Genomic DNA, 18,745 nt, shown 5'->3' on the forward strand with positions numbered 1-18,745 from the left:
AACATTTTTTCTGCTTCCATGGCTTTGATTTTCTTGGCCAGGAAGACTTCATTTCGCCTATTTTCAGTATTTGTCACTATCTGTCATATATTTTTTTTTTCTTGAAAATTTACTTTGAGGGAGTCACTAATGTGCATGCCGTTGTAGGAAATAGTATACAGGGACTCCGTACTTTTCCCCCACATCCCACGACAGTGGTGCCCTGGACGACAGTGAGTCAAGTACCAAAACCAGAAGGCTGACCCAGAAGCCTTCTGAGTCACCGGGTTTCTCTCGCCCCTCAGGGGCTCCTGTGTGCTCAGTCCTGTGTGCTTCTGTGCGGTTCTATCGGGAGTCTATCAGCTGGCAGACTTAGCAGTTTCACCCCAGGCCTCCCCGTGCTGCCTTTAGATAGGTGTTGACTCTTCTCTCCCTCTCCCTCCACATCTTCTCTCACCCCTGGAAGCCATGATCTGCCCCCATCTCATAAGATTGTCAGGATTTATGATGTATGATGTACAAGATTGAGAGTATGACGTACAGCGATCACACAGTGTAACTTCCCAACGCTCTCATCCTCCCACCCATGCAGGGCACCTCTTCCTGGAAACTCATCCATGGGGATGAATCTTTTTTTTTTAATTGATAAGTACTATTCCAGGGCGTAGGTGTATCAGCGTTAGCCATTCATATATTAAAGGTGTTTAGGCTGATTCCAGTTTGGGGTGCTGATAATAAAGTTGCTGTGAATACCCGTGAGCAGGTCTTTGCGCATGCCACTTTCAGCCTGTCTGTTTCCAGTGGGCACCTAGAGATGTTCGGAGGGCTCCTGTCCTTAGATCTGTCAGATGGCGCCCACTGCTTCCTTTTCCGGAGCCGGCTCTAGTCCCAGGCAGCCGGCACATTGCTGGACACTCTTACCTCCTTCTTTGGTGTGTGTTCTCCATGGGCGCTTGTGTTTAAGCTTCCCCCATTTTTATGGATATCCACGGAGATTAGAAACCCATGCTGTTTCCTGGATGTCATAGACTCTTCCCTGAACCCACAGCTCAGCTATGCAATCGAACATTTCATTCTGTTTTTACGGTTCATCTCACGAAGAGAGTGCAAACCATTGGCGCAGTGTGTGATGCAGGACATCATGTTGATAAATCCATTCCTGTTTGTTTTAAGGTCGGGGTCTCTCTATGTAACTCTGGCTGTCCTGGAACACACCCTGTAGAACGAGCTGGCCTTCAGCTCAAAGAGCCCTTCCGCCTCTGTCTCCCAAGTGCTGGGATGAAGAGACTGTGCCGCTCTGCCAGGCAATAATTTTATTCTCTATTCTGGCCTTCCAGTCTAGAGTCACATGCCAGCCCTTCCTTTTCCTTGGAGCATGTCAGTCTGCCTTCGCCTCCTCCAGCTTGTGTTAAGTGGGGATTAATAGAAACAGCCTCCTTAGCGCTGCGCTAATTACCCGAAGGTGTGTAGGAGTCTAGCGCACTGCCTGGCATGCGGTGAGCACTCTGGTGTGACTTCGCTGTTCCGCTAAAGCCTGCTTTGCATGCCTGTGTTCTAAGGCAGGGGATAGGGATGCTAAACACTGACTTCAGAATTCACTCACTCTGCTCATTGGTTCATTCCGGGAGAAGGGAATACATAGCAACCAGGAGCTAATGTGTCCTACCATATTTTTTCTTTAGAAAAGCTTGGTAAAGGAAATTGAGGGAAATTTGTATTTTACCTTATCTATCCTTTGAATGAATGGTTATATTTTATTTTATGTTGTGTGTGTGTGTGTGTGTGTGTGTGTGCCTGAGTGTATATATTGCATAGTGTTTGTGTGTGTGTGTGTGTGTGTGTGTGTGTTGGGAGGGGTGCCTGTGAAGGCCAGAGGAGAATATCAGATTCCCCTAGAACTGGAGTTACGAGCTGGTACATGTGAGTGCTGGAAACCTAACCTGGGTTTTCTTGGAAGGGCACTTAAGTTCTCTTAACTTCTGGCCTGTCTCTCCAGCCCCAAGTGTTATTTTTGATGTATTACGATCTTGTTCCAGAGAGTGGAACCATCCTTCTGCTTGTCTACGCTCAGCGAGCGCTTGTCAGTTCTGCCTGTGAGTTAGAAAACCCGCCTGCACAGGTAGCTAATGTCTCTGCGGGGTCTTGTTGCAGCACTCTGCCGAGTCTGGATGCCCCTTACCCCATGCTGATTCTAACTGGTCCTGCCGCGTGTGGGAAACGAGAACTGGCCCACCGCCTCTGCAGACAGTTTAATACTTACTTCAGATACGGGTAAGTTTTCCGTTGCGTGTAAGACTGAGAGATTCTCCTGCCTTGTTGAGGGCAGCAACCGTTTCTTTACAAAGTTCTCAGGTGTTGATAATTTGGTCTACTTTAAGCAAATTCTTGGACGCACAATTTATTTAAGTTATACTTAAAAACTAGAAGTGGTAAGTGATGTCAGGTGCATGACAAGTCCTTGCATGTCCCAACTGCCATATTGCTACACTTGGATTGGTTCTTGGATGTCCCAACTGCCATATCGCTACAATTGGATTGGTATGATTACTTGGTCTTGCATGATATGAAGTCTTGTTTCTCCCGCCATCCTAAATGATATAGTAGAGATGATTATCAGCATATATTCCAGTTGCAGAACTTATCAATTAGTGAAAAGAAACAACAGATTTTTGTCTTTGGTGAGATCAGTAGTAAATATATCTCAGTGACCAAACACGTAGACAAGCAGGGCACACTCGGTCCTTTATACACCTTTCCCATGCAAGGTCTTTTAGCTTCTTTGCCATTAATCATACTGTAATCTACACGGGGTTTTGTATGTAATTCTTCGAATGTTTAAATTATGCCAACTCAAATCCTTCTCCAAGACCTGAAAATACTGATCGCTTTCACTGAGCGCAATGGTGTTTGAAGGACGTGTCCTTCTACTGTCTTGCTGCTGTGTGACACTTTTTCTGGGGAGAGACCAAAGTAGTGAGTCTACTAGAGACCTATATATTGAACCAATGAGCTTACTGGAGTTACTTACAGTAGCGTGGAGACCCATCACCATCTCTGTGTCCATCCCTCTGCTCACTACACCTCTTCCAGGCTCCTCAGCAGGCCCTCATCAGGCCTTCCTGTATATATATAACCTCAGAGGAATGGAGGTGTGGGGGAGCAGGGGTGGGTAGGGCGGTGGGGTGGGGGATGGAAGCACCGCTTGTTGTAGGATGTTTCACTCTTTTGGTTTTTTTGAGCTCCCAAATAAATCACATACAGAGCCTTCTTCTTAGTTATGAATGCCCGACCTTAGCTTGACTCGTTTCTTGCCAGTTTCCCTTAACCTAAGTTAACCCGACTACTTTTTGTCCCTGGGCTTTTACCTTTCTCTATTTCTGTACACCTTTCTTTGCTTCTTTCTCCATGGTTTGCTGTGTAGCTGGGTGGCTGGCCCCTGGTGCCCCCCTCTTTTTGTTCGCTCCTTGCTCGCCTCATTTTTTCCTTCTATTTATCCCTCTGCCTGCCAGCCCTGCCTATCCTTGCTCCTGCCTCACTACTGGCCGTTCAGCTCTTTATTAAGCCATCAGGTGTTTAGACAGGCAAAGAGTCACAGCTTCACAGAGCTAAACATATGCAGCATAAACAAAAGTCACACACCTGAAAATAATATTCCCCAACAACTGCTTATGAATCTCGTGTCTGGCGCTTCCTGGGACTTACTTCCTGAGTTTTGAGGCACATCCCTTCAGAACTCCGTGAGTCTTCTGAGCTTCCCTCCAGGATGGACTGTTACAGTTTGGAAGGGACTTGCTAGACAACACATGCACTTTGACAGGGTGCTGTTACTGTTACCTGCTGGGCTGTCTTCCAGAGACAGCCTTACCCCAGCTGGCCTTGGGTCACCTGCTTACAGCTCTGGAGCGCTGTCTCCTCTCCAGACAACACCAGTGTGTGTGTGTGTGTGTGTGTGTGTGTGTGTGTGTGTACATACATACACACATATATGCATATGTATGTGTGTATATGTATGATATATGTATATATATGTAGATTGGTATGTATATACCTCAGATATATACATACACATCTGAGAAAACCAGTCCACCAGACTTACAGGTTTTTAGATGTTTCTGGAAGTCACATTTAGAATTGAACTGTCTGACCTGTTTCCTCTTTGATGTGTATATGTTAGAGATATGCATACATACATCTGAGAAAACCAGCCCACCGGACTTACAGGTGTTTTAGAAGTTTCTAGAAGTCACATTTAGAATTGAACTGTCTGACCTGCTTCCTCTTTGGTCTTTACATGTGGCAAAGGAACGGCTTTGGGATTAGTGGTTTCTGCCAGTGAGTTGAAGATGTAACTACAAAGCTGTATAGGCTAGTAAGAAAAATTAGTTTCTAATGCTATTACAGAAAAAGTCCCCTCCTGAAGCTGTATGTGTTCAAACAATGCAAATGGCATCTTTAAAAGGCCCACTTATTTAGATACTTAAAATTGCAACACACATTTGGACATTTCTAGCCACAAATACTATAGAATATAAATATCACAAAGTAACAAAAATAAGCTAAAAGGTTAGTACTAGCATTAAAAAGCTAGTGTACTGTTATGTTCAAGCGGGGACACCCAGCCTGCTTTCGGAGATAAGCTGAGCACAGTGAGAAGAAGGTCAAGCTAGGGCAGTAGGGTGTATGCTGACCATTGTGCCAGGGCATAAATTTGGAACCTTTTAGCAAACCTAAGTAACCTAGGGAGCCAGGGCTTTTGCTTATTGTTATCGTGTCTGTAGTGGCATCTGGCAATAGTGGTGGCCGGGTCCTCTTTATTTACTGGTGATATTGCCAATGTGTGTTTGGCCTGATACATTTTGGAAATACTTATTGACATACAAGCAACATTTCTAATTCAATCTGCCTGCATGTTCTTATCTGGTTCAGTTCCTCATCGCCACTCAATCCTATGTGTCCCTTATTAAAATGCTTACCCATCCTGATTCGATTGGTTCACTTAGTGTCTTTTTCCCTGGCTTGTCTAAGCCAGGCAGAGGAGTGACCACATCAGCCTTGTTCACCAATGAGCTCCTGCTGCCTAACATATGCCCAGGTGCTTAATACACGTGTAATGAATATTTGTTAAATGACTGACAGACTGATTGAACAAACGGACAGCCAGGTTAATGGCCGTGTATGCAAATTTAGTTGAAATTGCGGTGACAGGAAGCATAGATGACTCTCCTGATGGATCTGTGGAGAAATGGCTGGCTGGCTGGCTGAACTCATTCATCAAGTACTGAGTTCCTCCAATGTTCTAGCCCGTGATGATACACCGAGAAAGACGGCTGAGGTCCTTTCCTCTGTGTGGTGTGTACTCGGGTGAGGAGCCCCTGCCTTACATCATGGACTGGGTGGCATCTGTGTGCAGGTGTGAGGTGACAAAGCAAGCCCCTCAAGCAAACGCCGTGTGTAAGCAGAAACCGGGTGTTCATCTCCCTGCTGCCCAGACCCGAGTAATCACACAGAAACTGTATCAATCCAGACCCGAGTAATCACACAGAAACTCTATCAATCCAGACCCAAATAATCACACAGAAACTCTATCAATCCAGACCCAAATAATCACACAGAAACTCTATCAATCCAGACCCGAGTAATCACACAGAAACTGTATCAATTACAACACTGTTTGGCCAGTAGCTTAGGCGTTTCCTAGCTAGCTCTGACATCTTAAATTAGCCCATGTCTATTAATCTGCATATCACCACGAGGCTGTGGCCTACCAGTATGGTTCTGGCGTCCTTCTCCTTTGGCAGATACATTGGAACTTCCTGACTCTGCCTTCTTTTTCTCTATAGCTCTGTTTGAATTTCCCATCTAACCTTATTCTGCTCTGCCATAGGCCAAAGCAGCTTCTTTATTAACCAGTGGTAATAAAACATATTCACAGCATACAGAGGAAGTCCCACAACAGCCATGCTTGGTGCTGCCACTGTGGTTCTTCTCTTCTGACTGAAAGTGATGTGTGTCATGATGCTACCCACTGACAGCTCCTACCACCTTCTCTCTTGTCTCCCTCAGAGGCTCAGAAGTGGGTCCACCCACTGTGCCTCAGCATCCTCCTGGAGACAGAGAGCCAGGCATGGTCAGTGGCAAATCATCCTAAGAATTCCACCCAAGACCATGTCCTTGGATGACAAAGACAGACGCTGGGTAGCTAGGGATTTCATCCATCTAGAAAACTAAGATAGTTCTGTCGTTATATGTAGCCACTTTTGATTAAAACTATAGATAAACATCTCAAGGGATAACCCATTGCTCATAGTTAAAGGTGATTTTTATGTGTTCCTTATCCTGCATAGATTGTAGATTTTTAGTTAAATGAAAGAAGGCATGGATACAATCTCATTGTGCACCATTTTCCTGGCTATTTGTTAGGTTCTTCTCTTTCTTTCCTTTTTATTTTCTTTGGTTTTTTTTTTCTTTTAAAAACAGCATTCGCCAAGATCAAAATGTTCAGTTACATTCTCACATGCTAAGACATGTACAGAGATGTGGATAGCGAACACAACTCTGCTGTATAGTGAACAGTGGTGGGGCTGTGTTATAATCCACTGTGATTGTGCCCTGATTTTATTATTTCTTCTTGGCTTAGAAATCTGTCGGATTTCTTTCTTTTCCTGTGTTAGTTACTAGTGATCGAGAGATTAAAGTGTACTGCTTTCAAAGTCCCTTTATTTTGTTTTTGTTTTTGTTTTTTTAATACAGGGTTTCTCTGTGTAGCCTTGGTTAACCTGGAACTCACTCTGCACACCAGGACAGCCTCGAACTTAAGGATCTGCCTGCCTCTGCTTCCCTACTGCTAGGATTAAAGGCGTGCACCACAGCCACGTGGCTGTCTATTTCTAACTTCATATTACCATACAAACCAGTGACTTCCTGGAAAAGCACTGGATGAAGGAGGCCCTACCAAACTAGACTATCTTCCAGTTTTAAGGCCAGTCACGTGATCTGAAGCATCCTTAAAGACAAACTCTATTCTTCCCTCCATCTCTATTTTCTAATAATCTTTATTGTCACCCAGGCTTTCATGGTTACACATTGAGAGAAACCCTAACCATGTGTCATATGATCACATGTGTGAATTGTGGGTGCACGGCCAAGCTCTGCCTGAACATCAGCATAGGACCAGCTGTCCTGTTCAGTGTTTCCTGAGGCGCTCCAGTCTGGAACTGAGGTTCAAAATCTGTTTCTGAGTCACACTGAGACGGGCAGCTTCCTCAACCACCTACCCACTCTTTGTTCTTGGGCAACTTTTCTTCTGGTCACCTTGTCCTAGATGCTTTGGAATGCCATTATTAGGAATGGCCATCCAAATTCCTTTCCTTCTTGATGGTGTCCTGTGCACAGGTGTGGTATGTTAGGAGCTTGGGTGAGCGTTCTCTCGGGAATGCCAAAGCCCCCTTAGTCCTTTATCACCAGACATGGAGTCCCTAACTTTGTCTTTCTGTGGTTAAGAGAAACTATCAGGGAGTGTGGCTCCCGTTACAAGTCATGATGTAATCACGTATCATGATTTCACCAGCAAATTAATTAGCAGGTAATAAAATCATAGAAATATGCAGAAGAAGAGAGGCTGAAGAAACCCATTTCTGTTAAACTTGGTGCTTCTTTTCCTAAGTGAACTAGGAAACATTGCTTTTACCATGAAGTATCTCCTTTGCTGCATGTTTATTATCGGGCAGCACACATAGTGGAGGTTTCCGTGTGTAAAATCGGATGACAGATTGAAAACCCCCGGTCATCTTAGGTCCTTCGTAATAGAAGGTCCCACAGCTGTCACCAATTGTCACCCCCTTTCTCCACATGAATGGAGTCATCTCTTTGTTTACCTGCCCACTTGCTTCAAATTGCTCCCCTGTTTGTCTCTTTTCAGAAATTCTTCCCAACTCCCCACCACTCAATCCCTTTGTTGGGAAATGTAAATTCAGTGTAGCAGGTAAAAAGACATTGCTGAGGGTGTCCAGCCAGGGATGCCAGGCCACAGCTTTGTCTCCTCCGACTGTCAGGGACACCAATAGACAGAGGGACCCAGGGCTCTGCCCAGGTATAGGGAGAAATGCCAGTGTGTTTCAACAGAACAAATGTCACCATGTTTTGAACGTTCTCTCTTTCTGGCGTCTACAGTGTAATATGTAACATTGAGACCTGAGATTTTCCTGCTACGGTTAATTCTTGATTATAATATAAAGGGAGCCATCATATGAATTTTAAATCTGTGTTTTTGACTTTGTAATGTGGACGTTTTGGAGGCTCCACTCGGCTCTCCTAACTGGTGTGTTGTTATAGAAGTTGGCTGGAGTCATCCTGGCGTAGCTGCTTAGTTCCATGTAAATCACCGTGTTCAGCTTGTCATCTGTAAAATAAGAAATAATATCTGCTCAGTGCTTTTTTTTTCCTTTTTGGTAAATGATTTAGCATGTCAAGCATCTGTCAATTCTCTCTCCTATTTTAGCACTATTAGATAATCTAAAATTCACTTTTATTACCAGAACTTAAAATTGGGAAATCAGAAGGCTGTCATTGTTTTTTTTCTCTTTTGGGGGCCTCTACCCAACTCCCAAATAAAGACTTGGAGACTTATTCTTAGTTACAAATGGCTGGCCTTTGTTTAGCTTTTTTCTAGCCAGGTTTTCTAACTTAAATTAACCTGTTTTTCTTTTACATTTTGCCTCTGGTCTTTTTTCCTTTCTTTCTTCTATATGTCTGTCTTTCCTTCTGACTGTGTGGCTTGCCCCTGGCATCTTCCTCTCTCTCCTTCTTGCATTCTCTGCCTTCCAGCATCTGTTACCCTTTCTCATTAGCCTTTCAGCCTTCTGTTAGGATCAGGTGCCTTCTGCAGGGAAGGTGAAACAGATGCTACACATCCTTACATCGTTAAACAAACGTAACACATCTTTACATGGTTAAAGTAATATTCTGCAGCGTAAACAAATGTAACACGTCTTTACACAGTTAAAATAATATCCCACAAGAGAAAGATTTGAGATCAAGAGTCTTGGGCCATTGAGAACTGTGTGTGTTGGTTTTCTGGAGCCAGCACCATCCTGCTAGGTGACCTTGGACAGGTCACATGGGTTGTCAGCTTTATAATGGTGGGCTGTTACCGCTTCACACTTTTTACTTTCCCTGATGTCACAATAAATTCAGCAAATGCCTGCTCTGCGCCAGGTGTTGGGAATGCAGTGACAAAGTAGGGGACCAAGGTCTTCCAGCTGCATAATGTGCTGGGAAGATAGGAAGAACTGTGAAAGTAAGTTTCAGTGTAAGGGTGTGTCTGTGTGTTTGTGTTTGTATGTGTAAGTGTGTGTATGTGTTTATATTTGTATGTATGTGTATATATATACTTGTATGTGTGTATGTATGTGCGTGTGTATGTGTATTGTGTGTGTAAATGTGCATGTGCACGTATGTGTATGTATGTGTATGTACATTGTGTATGTGCATGTGTGTGTATGTGTGTATGTATGTGTGTGAATGTATGTGTGTGTATGTATGTGTGTGTGTATGTGTGTATGTATATATGTGTGCTTAGGGATGCTATCTCAAGACAGTAGATAGACAAGGCCTCTCTGGTTAAGAATTCATTCGCCACTTGAACTGCGTGATGCCATAAAGGCTCATGTATAATTGTAGTACAAAGCCACCATCCAGGGAGAATGAGGTGTTTCAGTCCTCATGCGGAGGGGGAGATGGGCCCTGAACAAGCAGTTGGGAATGCAGGGGTGTAGGCTGCGGCTGTGGGGGTACGAAGACATAACCTAACACTTACTTCTAAGACACACTGTTTTCACAATTACATTACTTTATGATTTATGATCTGTGGGTCAGTTTCATTTATTAAGCACCCTTCATGATGAAAGCATTTCCACTGTGACTTTCAAGTCCCTAAGAATGGCTGGCACTCTCTGTTTTTGTGACTTCAGGGCCTGCCACACCACACGACCGCCGTACTTTGGTGAAGGGGATCGAGTTGATTATCACTTCATCTCTCAAGAAGTTTTTGATGACATGCTGAGCATGGTAAGGCTCCTCCCTGCTATTTTCTTTTTATCAGAGAAGAGATACATGTTCTTTGTCAAAAATACGAGAAGACCGTGATTTCTAAAAAGGTAAAGATGAAACACTGTGCACTTTGGAAATCTGGTTCAATTTGAAAGTTTTCTACACCCTGATGGGCTCATCTGGAGGGTGGTGCAAATCCCCTTCGCTTCACATGCATTTTTTAAACAACATTTCTTCTTTCCTTTTACATGGAAGGGAATCCTCACAGGGAATGCATTTCACCAATTGTAAGTACGCACGAATGCAGCACATCCCTGCCCCGACTGCATTACCCTAGAAAAGCATCTCTGGGCACCATAACTCCTAGCAAATCTGTGCCTCTTGCTTTTTCTTCACATGAACCTTACTTTGGTTTCCATGGTTCTTCCATCACCAAGTGAAGCACACACCGCTTCATCCTCTTATGAAGCTTACTGAAGACCGGTCTTTCTTTGTGCCGTGAGCAGTCAGCTACCTCTCCTCACCCTCTTTTCTTTTTTTCCTCCCTTCTCTCTCTATCCGTACCCTTAAACAATGGACCTGACTAAGCCTCCAGTGTGCACGTATCAGGGGCATCTAGGCTTGGGCAGTACAATTACATTAGCTGAGTTTTGAACAACCAACTCTACTGTGGTGTGTGTTCTCAGGGCTCATCTTGTGCTCACAGAAAAGCAAGTGAGCAAGTTCCATACTCCCTAGGCAGCTCCCCCTGCAGCTCTGTCGAAAGAATGTCTTGGACATCAGACACCTTCTCATAGGACTGTATTTTGACAGGTCTTCTTGGTTTATTAAGAGTTTTCTGAAACTTCATTCTTTCTTTTTTTTTTTTTTTTGATTTTTTGTATTTTTAAGGCAGGGTTTCTCTGTGTTGTTTTGGAGTCAGTTCTGGAACTAGCTCTTGTAGACCAGGCTGACCTTGAGCTCACAGAAATCCACCTGCCTCTGCTTCCTGAGTGCAGGGATTAAAGGCATGCGCCACCACCGCCCAGCCTGAAACCTTATATTTCTAAACACCTTTAAAAGAGATTTGAGATTTGCCTTCACAGTGCTAAGAAGCATTTCCTCGGCACCCTAGGATGGAAGCCCTTTCCCTCTCACCATGAAAGTTAGTTTCTGCTCGAGTGGGGCATTTTCTTGGGGGAGTTTGGTCTGTCTGTTCGCCAGATGCACAACCTGCTCTCTGGTGTTCATAGCTTATCAGGTCTGCAGTCAAGTTAGTTTGGTTCAGTCCCAACCTATGAAATCACTGCACTTCTAGACTCTAGTTAGCTTTACAGTTTAATGCGCCACAGAAATCCCCCTGTATTTGAGAACTCATTTTTCCTCCCTCTGCCAACATGTATTACTTTTGTGTAATTTCCATCAACTTGAGTTTCACCTCCAATCTCCTTTCCTTTAGAGTGTGGCCCTGTTACATGAAGAGAGCTAAGTCTAGAGAGTTGTAGATTCCGGACACGTTGTCAGCCTTCTGATTGTGCCCACACTGTCGGCCTCCTGCACGTGGAACACCCTCCACACACCACCTGCCCAGACAGCCTGGCTCTTGTGATAGACACTCAGGCCTGGGCACCCCACACACCGACTGTGAGCAGCCACACCTAGCTGCTAGCTGGATAAAGCATATGGACCTCCACCCTCTCCCGTGTTCACGTGTCTTTTCAGCCAACACTTCCTCCAACCCACAGACCATTCTCCTACTCATCCACAGATAGCTACATCCGCCCTTTCTAGAGGAACCGTGCCTAGTCGTTTCCCTACTGAAGCACTCCCTCTCCTGTAGAAATGGAACTGCTGGAGGCTTTTGTTGTGTGTCCGTTGCTGCTTACTAGGAAACCCACATGCACTAGGAAATGAAGGGAGTGTGACCGGCCAGGGCTGGGGAAACTGCATTATCTCAATGCTTAACAAATCAGTTGAATGAGATCTCTTTTATATTATATGCACAATACAAGGTCTCTTCCAACCATGCATGCTTCCAGAATATGAGACCCGTAGAGGAAGTAAACAAACATATATCTGAAAAATAATTAAGATATGCATACACTTTGGAAACAGGACTCACAATAGAATATTAAGAATTCTCCAGAGAAACAGAACCAGTAAATAGTCAAATAGTCTCTCTGTGTATGTGTGTGTGTGTGTGTGTGTGTGTGTGTGTGTGTATATATATATGTGTGTGTGTGTGTGTACACGTATATGTATATGCACACACACATATATACACACACTTACATACACACATACACACACACACACACACAGATTGGTCTGGTAGATGTATCACATGGATGTGGATATTGACAAGCCAGAAGTTGCTGTGTAGGTGGGCAGCATGGAGACTTAGAAGGTCCAGCCGTGAAGGTGCTTACTTACCTTTCTGTTCTGTACAAACCCTAGAGGGACTGGGTGCAGTCCACCCACACTTCAGGACAGTCTGCTTCTTCCAAGTTCACCAATTTCACTGTTAATCTCACCCCCAAATATTCTCCAAGTTGACCCACGCACTTAACCATCACTCGTGGTAAATAAGCAAACGCATGAAAGATAAACCATAACCACATTGTCTACCTTCATAGTTGTACATATTTAAATGCACGCATACATATGGAAAAGGATCAGACCATTTGTTTTCAGAGAAGAAAGAGATTGTGGCATCGAAAGAGTAAAAAATTGAAGGCATATGTTGTTGGGTTTTTAACTTTGATTGTAATGGTTTTCCTCATCACCGCAGCACACATGGTCCCCAGAAACCCACCCAGCCTCAAAAGGCACCCTGCGTCTCCTGCCTGACCCTCTCTGGCAGACAGCCAGGCTGTCGTCTATACATATCTCCAGAACATCTGGAGCCAGGAGGGTAGCAAGAAGCTCCGATGCTGCTGCTGCTGTTAATGACGACGGTATTAGACTCCTAACTGCTTGCTATTTTTAATGATGCACCAGCCATTTAACAGGGTTGGATGCATCCCTGAACATTTTTTATTTTAAAGTCGTGCGTTTCAGAAGGCACACTCATCAAGGTCAACCTCATTCTTATTCCTTCTGCTGTCATCAGCTTCCCAGTTTCGATTAGGCCTAATGATTTAATAAATAGTCAAAGGAAAAGTCACAATTTGAAGGGTATATTTTTACCTGCATTTTCTTCTCTTTTGTAAGGGAATGCAGCTGTCACAGGAAATGAGGCTCCAGAATATCCAGAGAGGGTGGTATTTATAGTTAAATGACTACAGGGTGCAACCATTCTGTTGACTAACATTTGGGGCAGTTTCAATCAAAAGTCATCTTTTCTAAGCTTTTAAGATGCCCACAGCCTTCAGGATTTCCTGTTCCTCGTGACTTATCTTGAAACGCAAGGAGTTTAGGATCAGGGTCCTTTTCTAGAAGCCTGGGATGCTGGCATAGCCGCAAGGGACAGGACAAGCCATCAGTTTTACTCCCTTGACAATGAAGGTTTGTGGTGTGGATTTGGCAGGAAACAGGTAAGCAATTATCATGGTCTGTCCTGCCAGAAGCTTCCACCCATAACTTTCCTTAGACATTTTGTCAATAGATTATTTCAATAAACCTTATTTTCATCGGGAAGAATTCTGAGTAGCCCCCATCAGAGTTTGGTGGTGTCCCACCATCCGTTACCATTGTGACGTTCTGTACTTACTAACACTTTAATTTGTGTGGAATTAGGTGAAAGTAAGACATCCAGTGATTTTATCATTGCATTACAGCACCTGCTATGTGCAAATCTTTGTATTTTTCTAATTCCAGGGGAAATTTATCCTAACATTTAGTTACGGTAACCACAATTATGGATTAAATAGGGACACTGTAGAAGGTATTGCAAGAGATGGATTAGCAAGCTGCATTCATATGGAAATAGAAGTAAGTATTTGTCATTGAGCTGTGAGTACTGTGCTCCTGTGTGTGTGTGTGTGTGTGTGTGTGTGTGTGTGTGTGTGTGTGTGTGTGTGATGTCAAGTTGGGGCTACAATATCTGGATAACATACTGCTAGGCAGAGAGATGCTACAGAAACATGAAGTGTTAAGTTTATCGTCAGTGTGGGAGGGTAGACCTCTGAAAGGTCAGTGACATTTAGGTCATAGCTTCATTCAAGACTTACTGTCTCTTGCTTCTTCACTAGCGCATCCCTCTGCTGTTGCAGCGTGTCTTCGCTTATAATGAATGGGTACAGGCGTGGGTGGCTCCTGTCCCCTCAGGACTGTGTCAGCCTGAGTGGTCACTCTGTTCCTTCATTCTTCACAGGGGCAGTGTGGGCGGGCGCTGCTGTCATTTGGCACTGGTTGGTCACTGGATGCAATGTTTTTATACTTCTGCAAGCTAGACTTGTGGGTTTCAGATATTTGTCCCCCTTCTCAAATTAGAATGTATAGACATTTTTTTTTTCAAAATTCGGAACCCATGAACTTCCTACCCTCTTGTCTGAAGAATGAACATGTAACTCAGTCAAGCAAATCAGGTCTTCAGTGATGGCTGATTTTTTTTTAAAAAAAATTACTTTTACTAAGCAATATAAATTGTATGATCAGACAAAATAAGTTTAATTAAAACAAACATAAAACAAAACTTGACAAGGCGGTTCTTTCCTGTTGGCTGAACATGAGCTTCATCTTCCTTTGTAACGCCAGAGGAGGAGACAGTGGCCCCTTTTGGCGCCTAGTTTTGGTTAACTGCTCCCCACCTTTAATGGAGCTGGGCATACTTGCTTCAGCTCTTTAACTTCCTCTATCACTATCTATCCTTTTTGCAGTTGACTGGTTCTGTACCTTTAAGAAAAGTCTTCTTTATTCTCTCTCTCTCTCTCTCTCTCTCTCTCTCTCTCTCTCTCTCTCTCTCTCTCTCTTTTTTAAATGTCTGCCTTGGACAGGGAAAACAAAAACTAATGCATGTTTGAGTGGAGCAGCGCTCCATCTTATTGTGTCCACCTTTTTCCGGTGCGACAGTTTCCTGAGTGACAGCTCCTGCTTCCCTTTTTGTCCTTCCTGAGAGCTTACCACTCCTCATCTCCAGGAGGTCAAATCTATAAACTGTTTTGTTTCCTTGCATCTCCCTAGCTGAGGTATTTTTTCCCAGACTGCTCTTGTCACCGACTCTCTCAGACACTGTTTTAAAAGCAGCCTGTATTTCTTCCCACTGAATCGTTAAAGCAGAAATTTTGAACTTGAGTTAAACCGATGATGCTAGAACTGAGATGGAAGGAACTTCAAAGTCCACTTGGAACAACTCTTTCACATCACCCATGAGGAAACCTCTGCCCAGAGAGTTCGAGGGATGTGTGCAGAGTCCTTAGGATCTATGAAGCTGAAGTCACAGCCCAGAGCTCCCAGTTTACAGGCCATACCATGTCACTCTGTGGCCATCTGGTAGCAGGCTGTGCTGACTCTGGTCTCTACCCTCCAGAAAGAGGCTAGAAGACGTGGAACCACAATGATGTTGGCAGTTATGACAACCAGTCTTTAAATTTTGCATCTACAATGGAAGGGTTGGAGGCAGAAGCTCTGGCCCTAGATAAGGAGGCTAATACTTTGACAAACCATAAAAGCAAGGTAGCTTTGGTGGTTCAGCAGCAGCCGCAGCAGCTATGGTGGTAGCAGGAGAGTCTCTGAACTCAACCAAGTACAGTGGTAGCAAGGTCTAACTGCTGCAGAGAAGACATGTTTTAGATGACGCTCATGTTTGGCTATCCCGTCCTCAACTCCCCCAAGCTCAAGGACTGTGTTTGTGACCATAGTAGTCTGATCATGGTGCTAAAGCTCGCTCGCTCTCTCTCTCTCTCTCTCTCTCTCTCTCCCCTCTCTCTCTCTCTCTCTCTCTCTCTCGCCCTCTCTTTGCCTCTCTCTCTCTCTCCCCCCTTTCTCTCTCCCCCCCTCTCTCCCTCCCCTTTCTCTCTCTCTCTCTCTCCTCTCTCTGCCCCTTCTCTCTCTCCTTCTCCCCCCTCTCTCTATGTATATGTTAATGTATATGTATATATGCCTTCTTGAGTTGCTGGCTTAGAAGCAAGAATGGTCCCAAAGTGATGGATAGCAGAGGAGTACCCGGGGAGCCTTTATCCCTGGGAAGATCTCGATCTTCTATTGCTTCAAGATGCCTATTGAAATATGGAAATGAATTACTTTTTGATAATAACATGGCAGTACTGCCATGAATATCCCCATTTTATGCCCGGCAATTTTCTTTTCTAACAGCCATATTCATTAGAACAATTAACTTGAGGACAGCCAGGTGGAATGAATTGTAATGGCTCCTACCATCATTTAATATTTGATGAAGAGAGAAAAGTAATCCAACCTGGGAGTATTGATAGGAAAATAGCAGCCGATCCTACAGATACAATGTGCTTGTTCTTCGGTGTGATTCTGTGTGCGCCCTCTGAGTTCTCACGCCCCACAGTGATGTCCCCAGAGGGGAGCTGCCTCTGACTCACCTTTTCTGTAAACACCCAGGGCGTAAGAAGTTTGAAATATTCCTATTTCGAGCCTCGATATATCTTGGTGGTGCCCATGGACAAGGAAAAATACGAAGGATACTTGCGGAGAAAGGGATTATTTAGTCGAGCAGAAATTGACTTTGCTGTCTCCAGGGTGGACCTTTACGTTAGAATTAATCAGAAATTTCCAGGATATTTCGATGCAGTGATCAATGCAGGTCAGTAATGCCTGGCAGAGTTTTATTTATTTTTTCAATATGCTTTCTTGTTTGAAGTATATAATCACTGCATTTCCAATTTATATCACGGAAAGAAAAGTCTTAGGAAACATAGATATTTATTGTAATTAGAAGCTGCAAAAAGCTGCAGGGGGGTAAGAACCTGTGAGCTCTTGTCGCCCACTATTTCCATTAGAAGGTTAAATTGCGTTGTTCCATAACGTTGTGACTAATAAAGTTGGTATGAAATGAGCCCACATAGATTCTTTCCCCTGGGGATACTGCGATTACAAAGATGGATGATATCTCATTTAAAATATATGTTTAAGCTTCTAAAGGCATATGAAGCTCGCATAATTTTATCATAATCTACTTCTACAAAGAAATACAACCACTGAAAATATTGGAAATTTGAAAGTATCTAAGTAAAACAAACATTTTCAAAAGCTACCTCAGAATAAAGCATACTATTTTTTTACCCAGATATTTTCCAATTTTATCACCACAGAGAAATAATGAATGTTTGAGGTAAATGATATGATAATTACCCACATGTATATATGTGTTGTATTCCATAAGTATATGCAATTATGTAGATTAAAATTTTATCATATAAACCAGGTAGTGGTGGTACACGCCTTTACTCCCAGCACTTGGGAGGCAAGGCAGATCAAAACAAAACAAAACAAAAATTATTGAATAAAAAAGGCTACTGATTTGGAACAGAAGCCAGAGAGAGAAAGATAAATTATTGAAATACGGAACTTTCTGTGTTTAATTATACTGTTTCATACATCTGTGAAAGAATGGTAAATGCTATGTATAGATAAGGAGGTACCTAGGAACTGTGAGGTGACTTGGCAGGTCACATCACCTGCTGCCCGACCAGTTCACTCTCTCAGACTCGTGTGGTGGAAGGAGAGAACTGGCTTTCAGGGGCGGCAGGTCTGAGACGGGGTTTCTCCGAGTAGCCCTGGCTGTCCTGGAACTCACTCTGCAGACTATGCTGGCCTTGAACTCAGAGACCCACGTGCATCTACCTCCCACACGTGATGGGATTAAGGGTGTGCACCACCACTGCCCAGTGAAAACTGACTTCTGTGAGTTGTCCTCTGACTGCTATGTGCATCCCCTCCAACTAATAAAGAAATACAGTAATTACAAAAGGGGGTGTGCTGGTGCATGCCTTATAGTCCCAGCACTCAGGAGGGGCAGGCAGGCAGATCTCCATGAGTTCACGGCCAGCCTGGTCTACATAGAGTTCCAGGCTAGCCAAGACTGCACAGTAAGACTCCGTCTCAATCAAACAAATAAATAAATTTCTAACCACCTTTTGGTGAGATACTGGATAGAAAGGGGGACATTAAATTGGGCCATATGATGTAGTGTTCAACTACTATGCAGATGACAATTTTTTTTTGTAATTTTATTAAATTATAAAAAGTTTCCATTTACGCCCCTCCTCCCCACGACAATTTTATATGGTTCACGTAATCATATTTTCAAACCTCTGAATTTGTTACTGTGTTGCATATCCATATTGGTTTTATACAGCTGCATACAGATGCTCGCAGTGAATGTTTAACGCAGTGCCTGCTCAGCAGGTTAGGACAGCATAGCAGGGCTTGCAGTCAGTGCCGTGAGGCTGAGATTAAGGAAGCAGCTGAGTTGAGGTCTCCGTCTGAAGGCTCTGGGGGAAAATTTAGCTCCCGGGTCCCTTCTTATTGGCAGAATGCATTTCCTTGGGGTGTGTGGACCTGAGCTCCCACTTCTTGGCTGGCTGCCTCTTGAAGGCTGTGCATAGTCCCTGAGAATGCTCTTTGGTGTTATCTATACAGTGCCGGCCCTCTTCTACCACAAAGGGCGCATTGAGTCCTCTCTGTGCTTTGAGCCTCTGACTTCTATTCTGTCACCGGCTAGAGAAATCTGTCCTTCTGTGGCTATGATTTAAGGGAAGCCCCCTTCACAGTAGCCTGCAACACGTGTGCCATTAGTAACCTTAATTATACCTGCACATCTCTTTTG

At 43.9% G+C, this 18,745-nt stretch overlaps 1 protein-coding gene across 3 annotated transcripts in view; it reads left to right on the forward strand.

The window, feature by feature from the left end:
• Lrguk (leucine rich repeats and guanylate kinase domain containing) overlaps window positions 1–18,745 on the forward strand; it is a 114,088-nt gene that overhangs the window by 48,930 nt on the left and 46,413 nt on the right. For all 3 annotated transcript variants that reach the window (XM_085683880.2, XM_085683878.2, XM_085683879.2), the window contains exons 11-14: window positions 2,131–2,250; window positions 9,948–10,044; window positions 13,825–13,938; window positions 16,519–16,720. In XM_085683880.2, the coding sequence (XP_085540006.1) occupies window positions 2,131–2,250; window positions 9,948–10,044; window positions 13,825–13,938; window positions 16,519–16,720 (533 nt within the window). The remainder of the gene's footprint in view (window positions 1–2,130; window positions 2,251–9,947; window positions 10,045–13,824; window positions 13,939–16,518; window positions 16,721–18,745) is intronic.

The sequence above is a fragment of the Myodes glareolus genome, chromosome 25 (assembly GCF_982192425.1).
Source record: "Myodes glareolus chromosome 25, mMyoGla1.1, whole genome shotgun sequence".
Classification (NCBI taxonomy): domain Eukaryota; kingdom Metazoa; phylum Chordata; class Mammalia; order Rodentia; family Cricetidae; genus Myodes; species Myodes glareolus.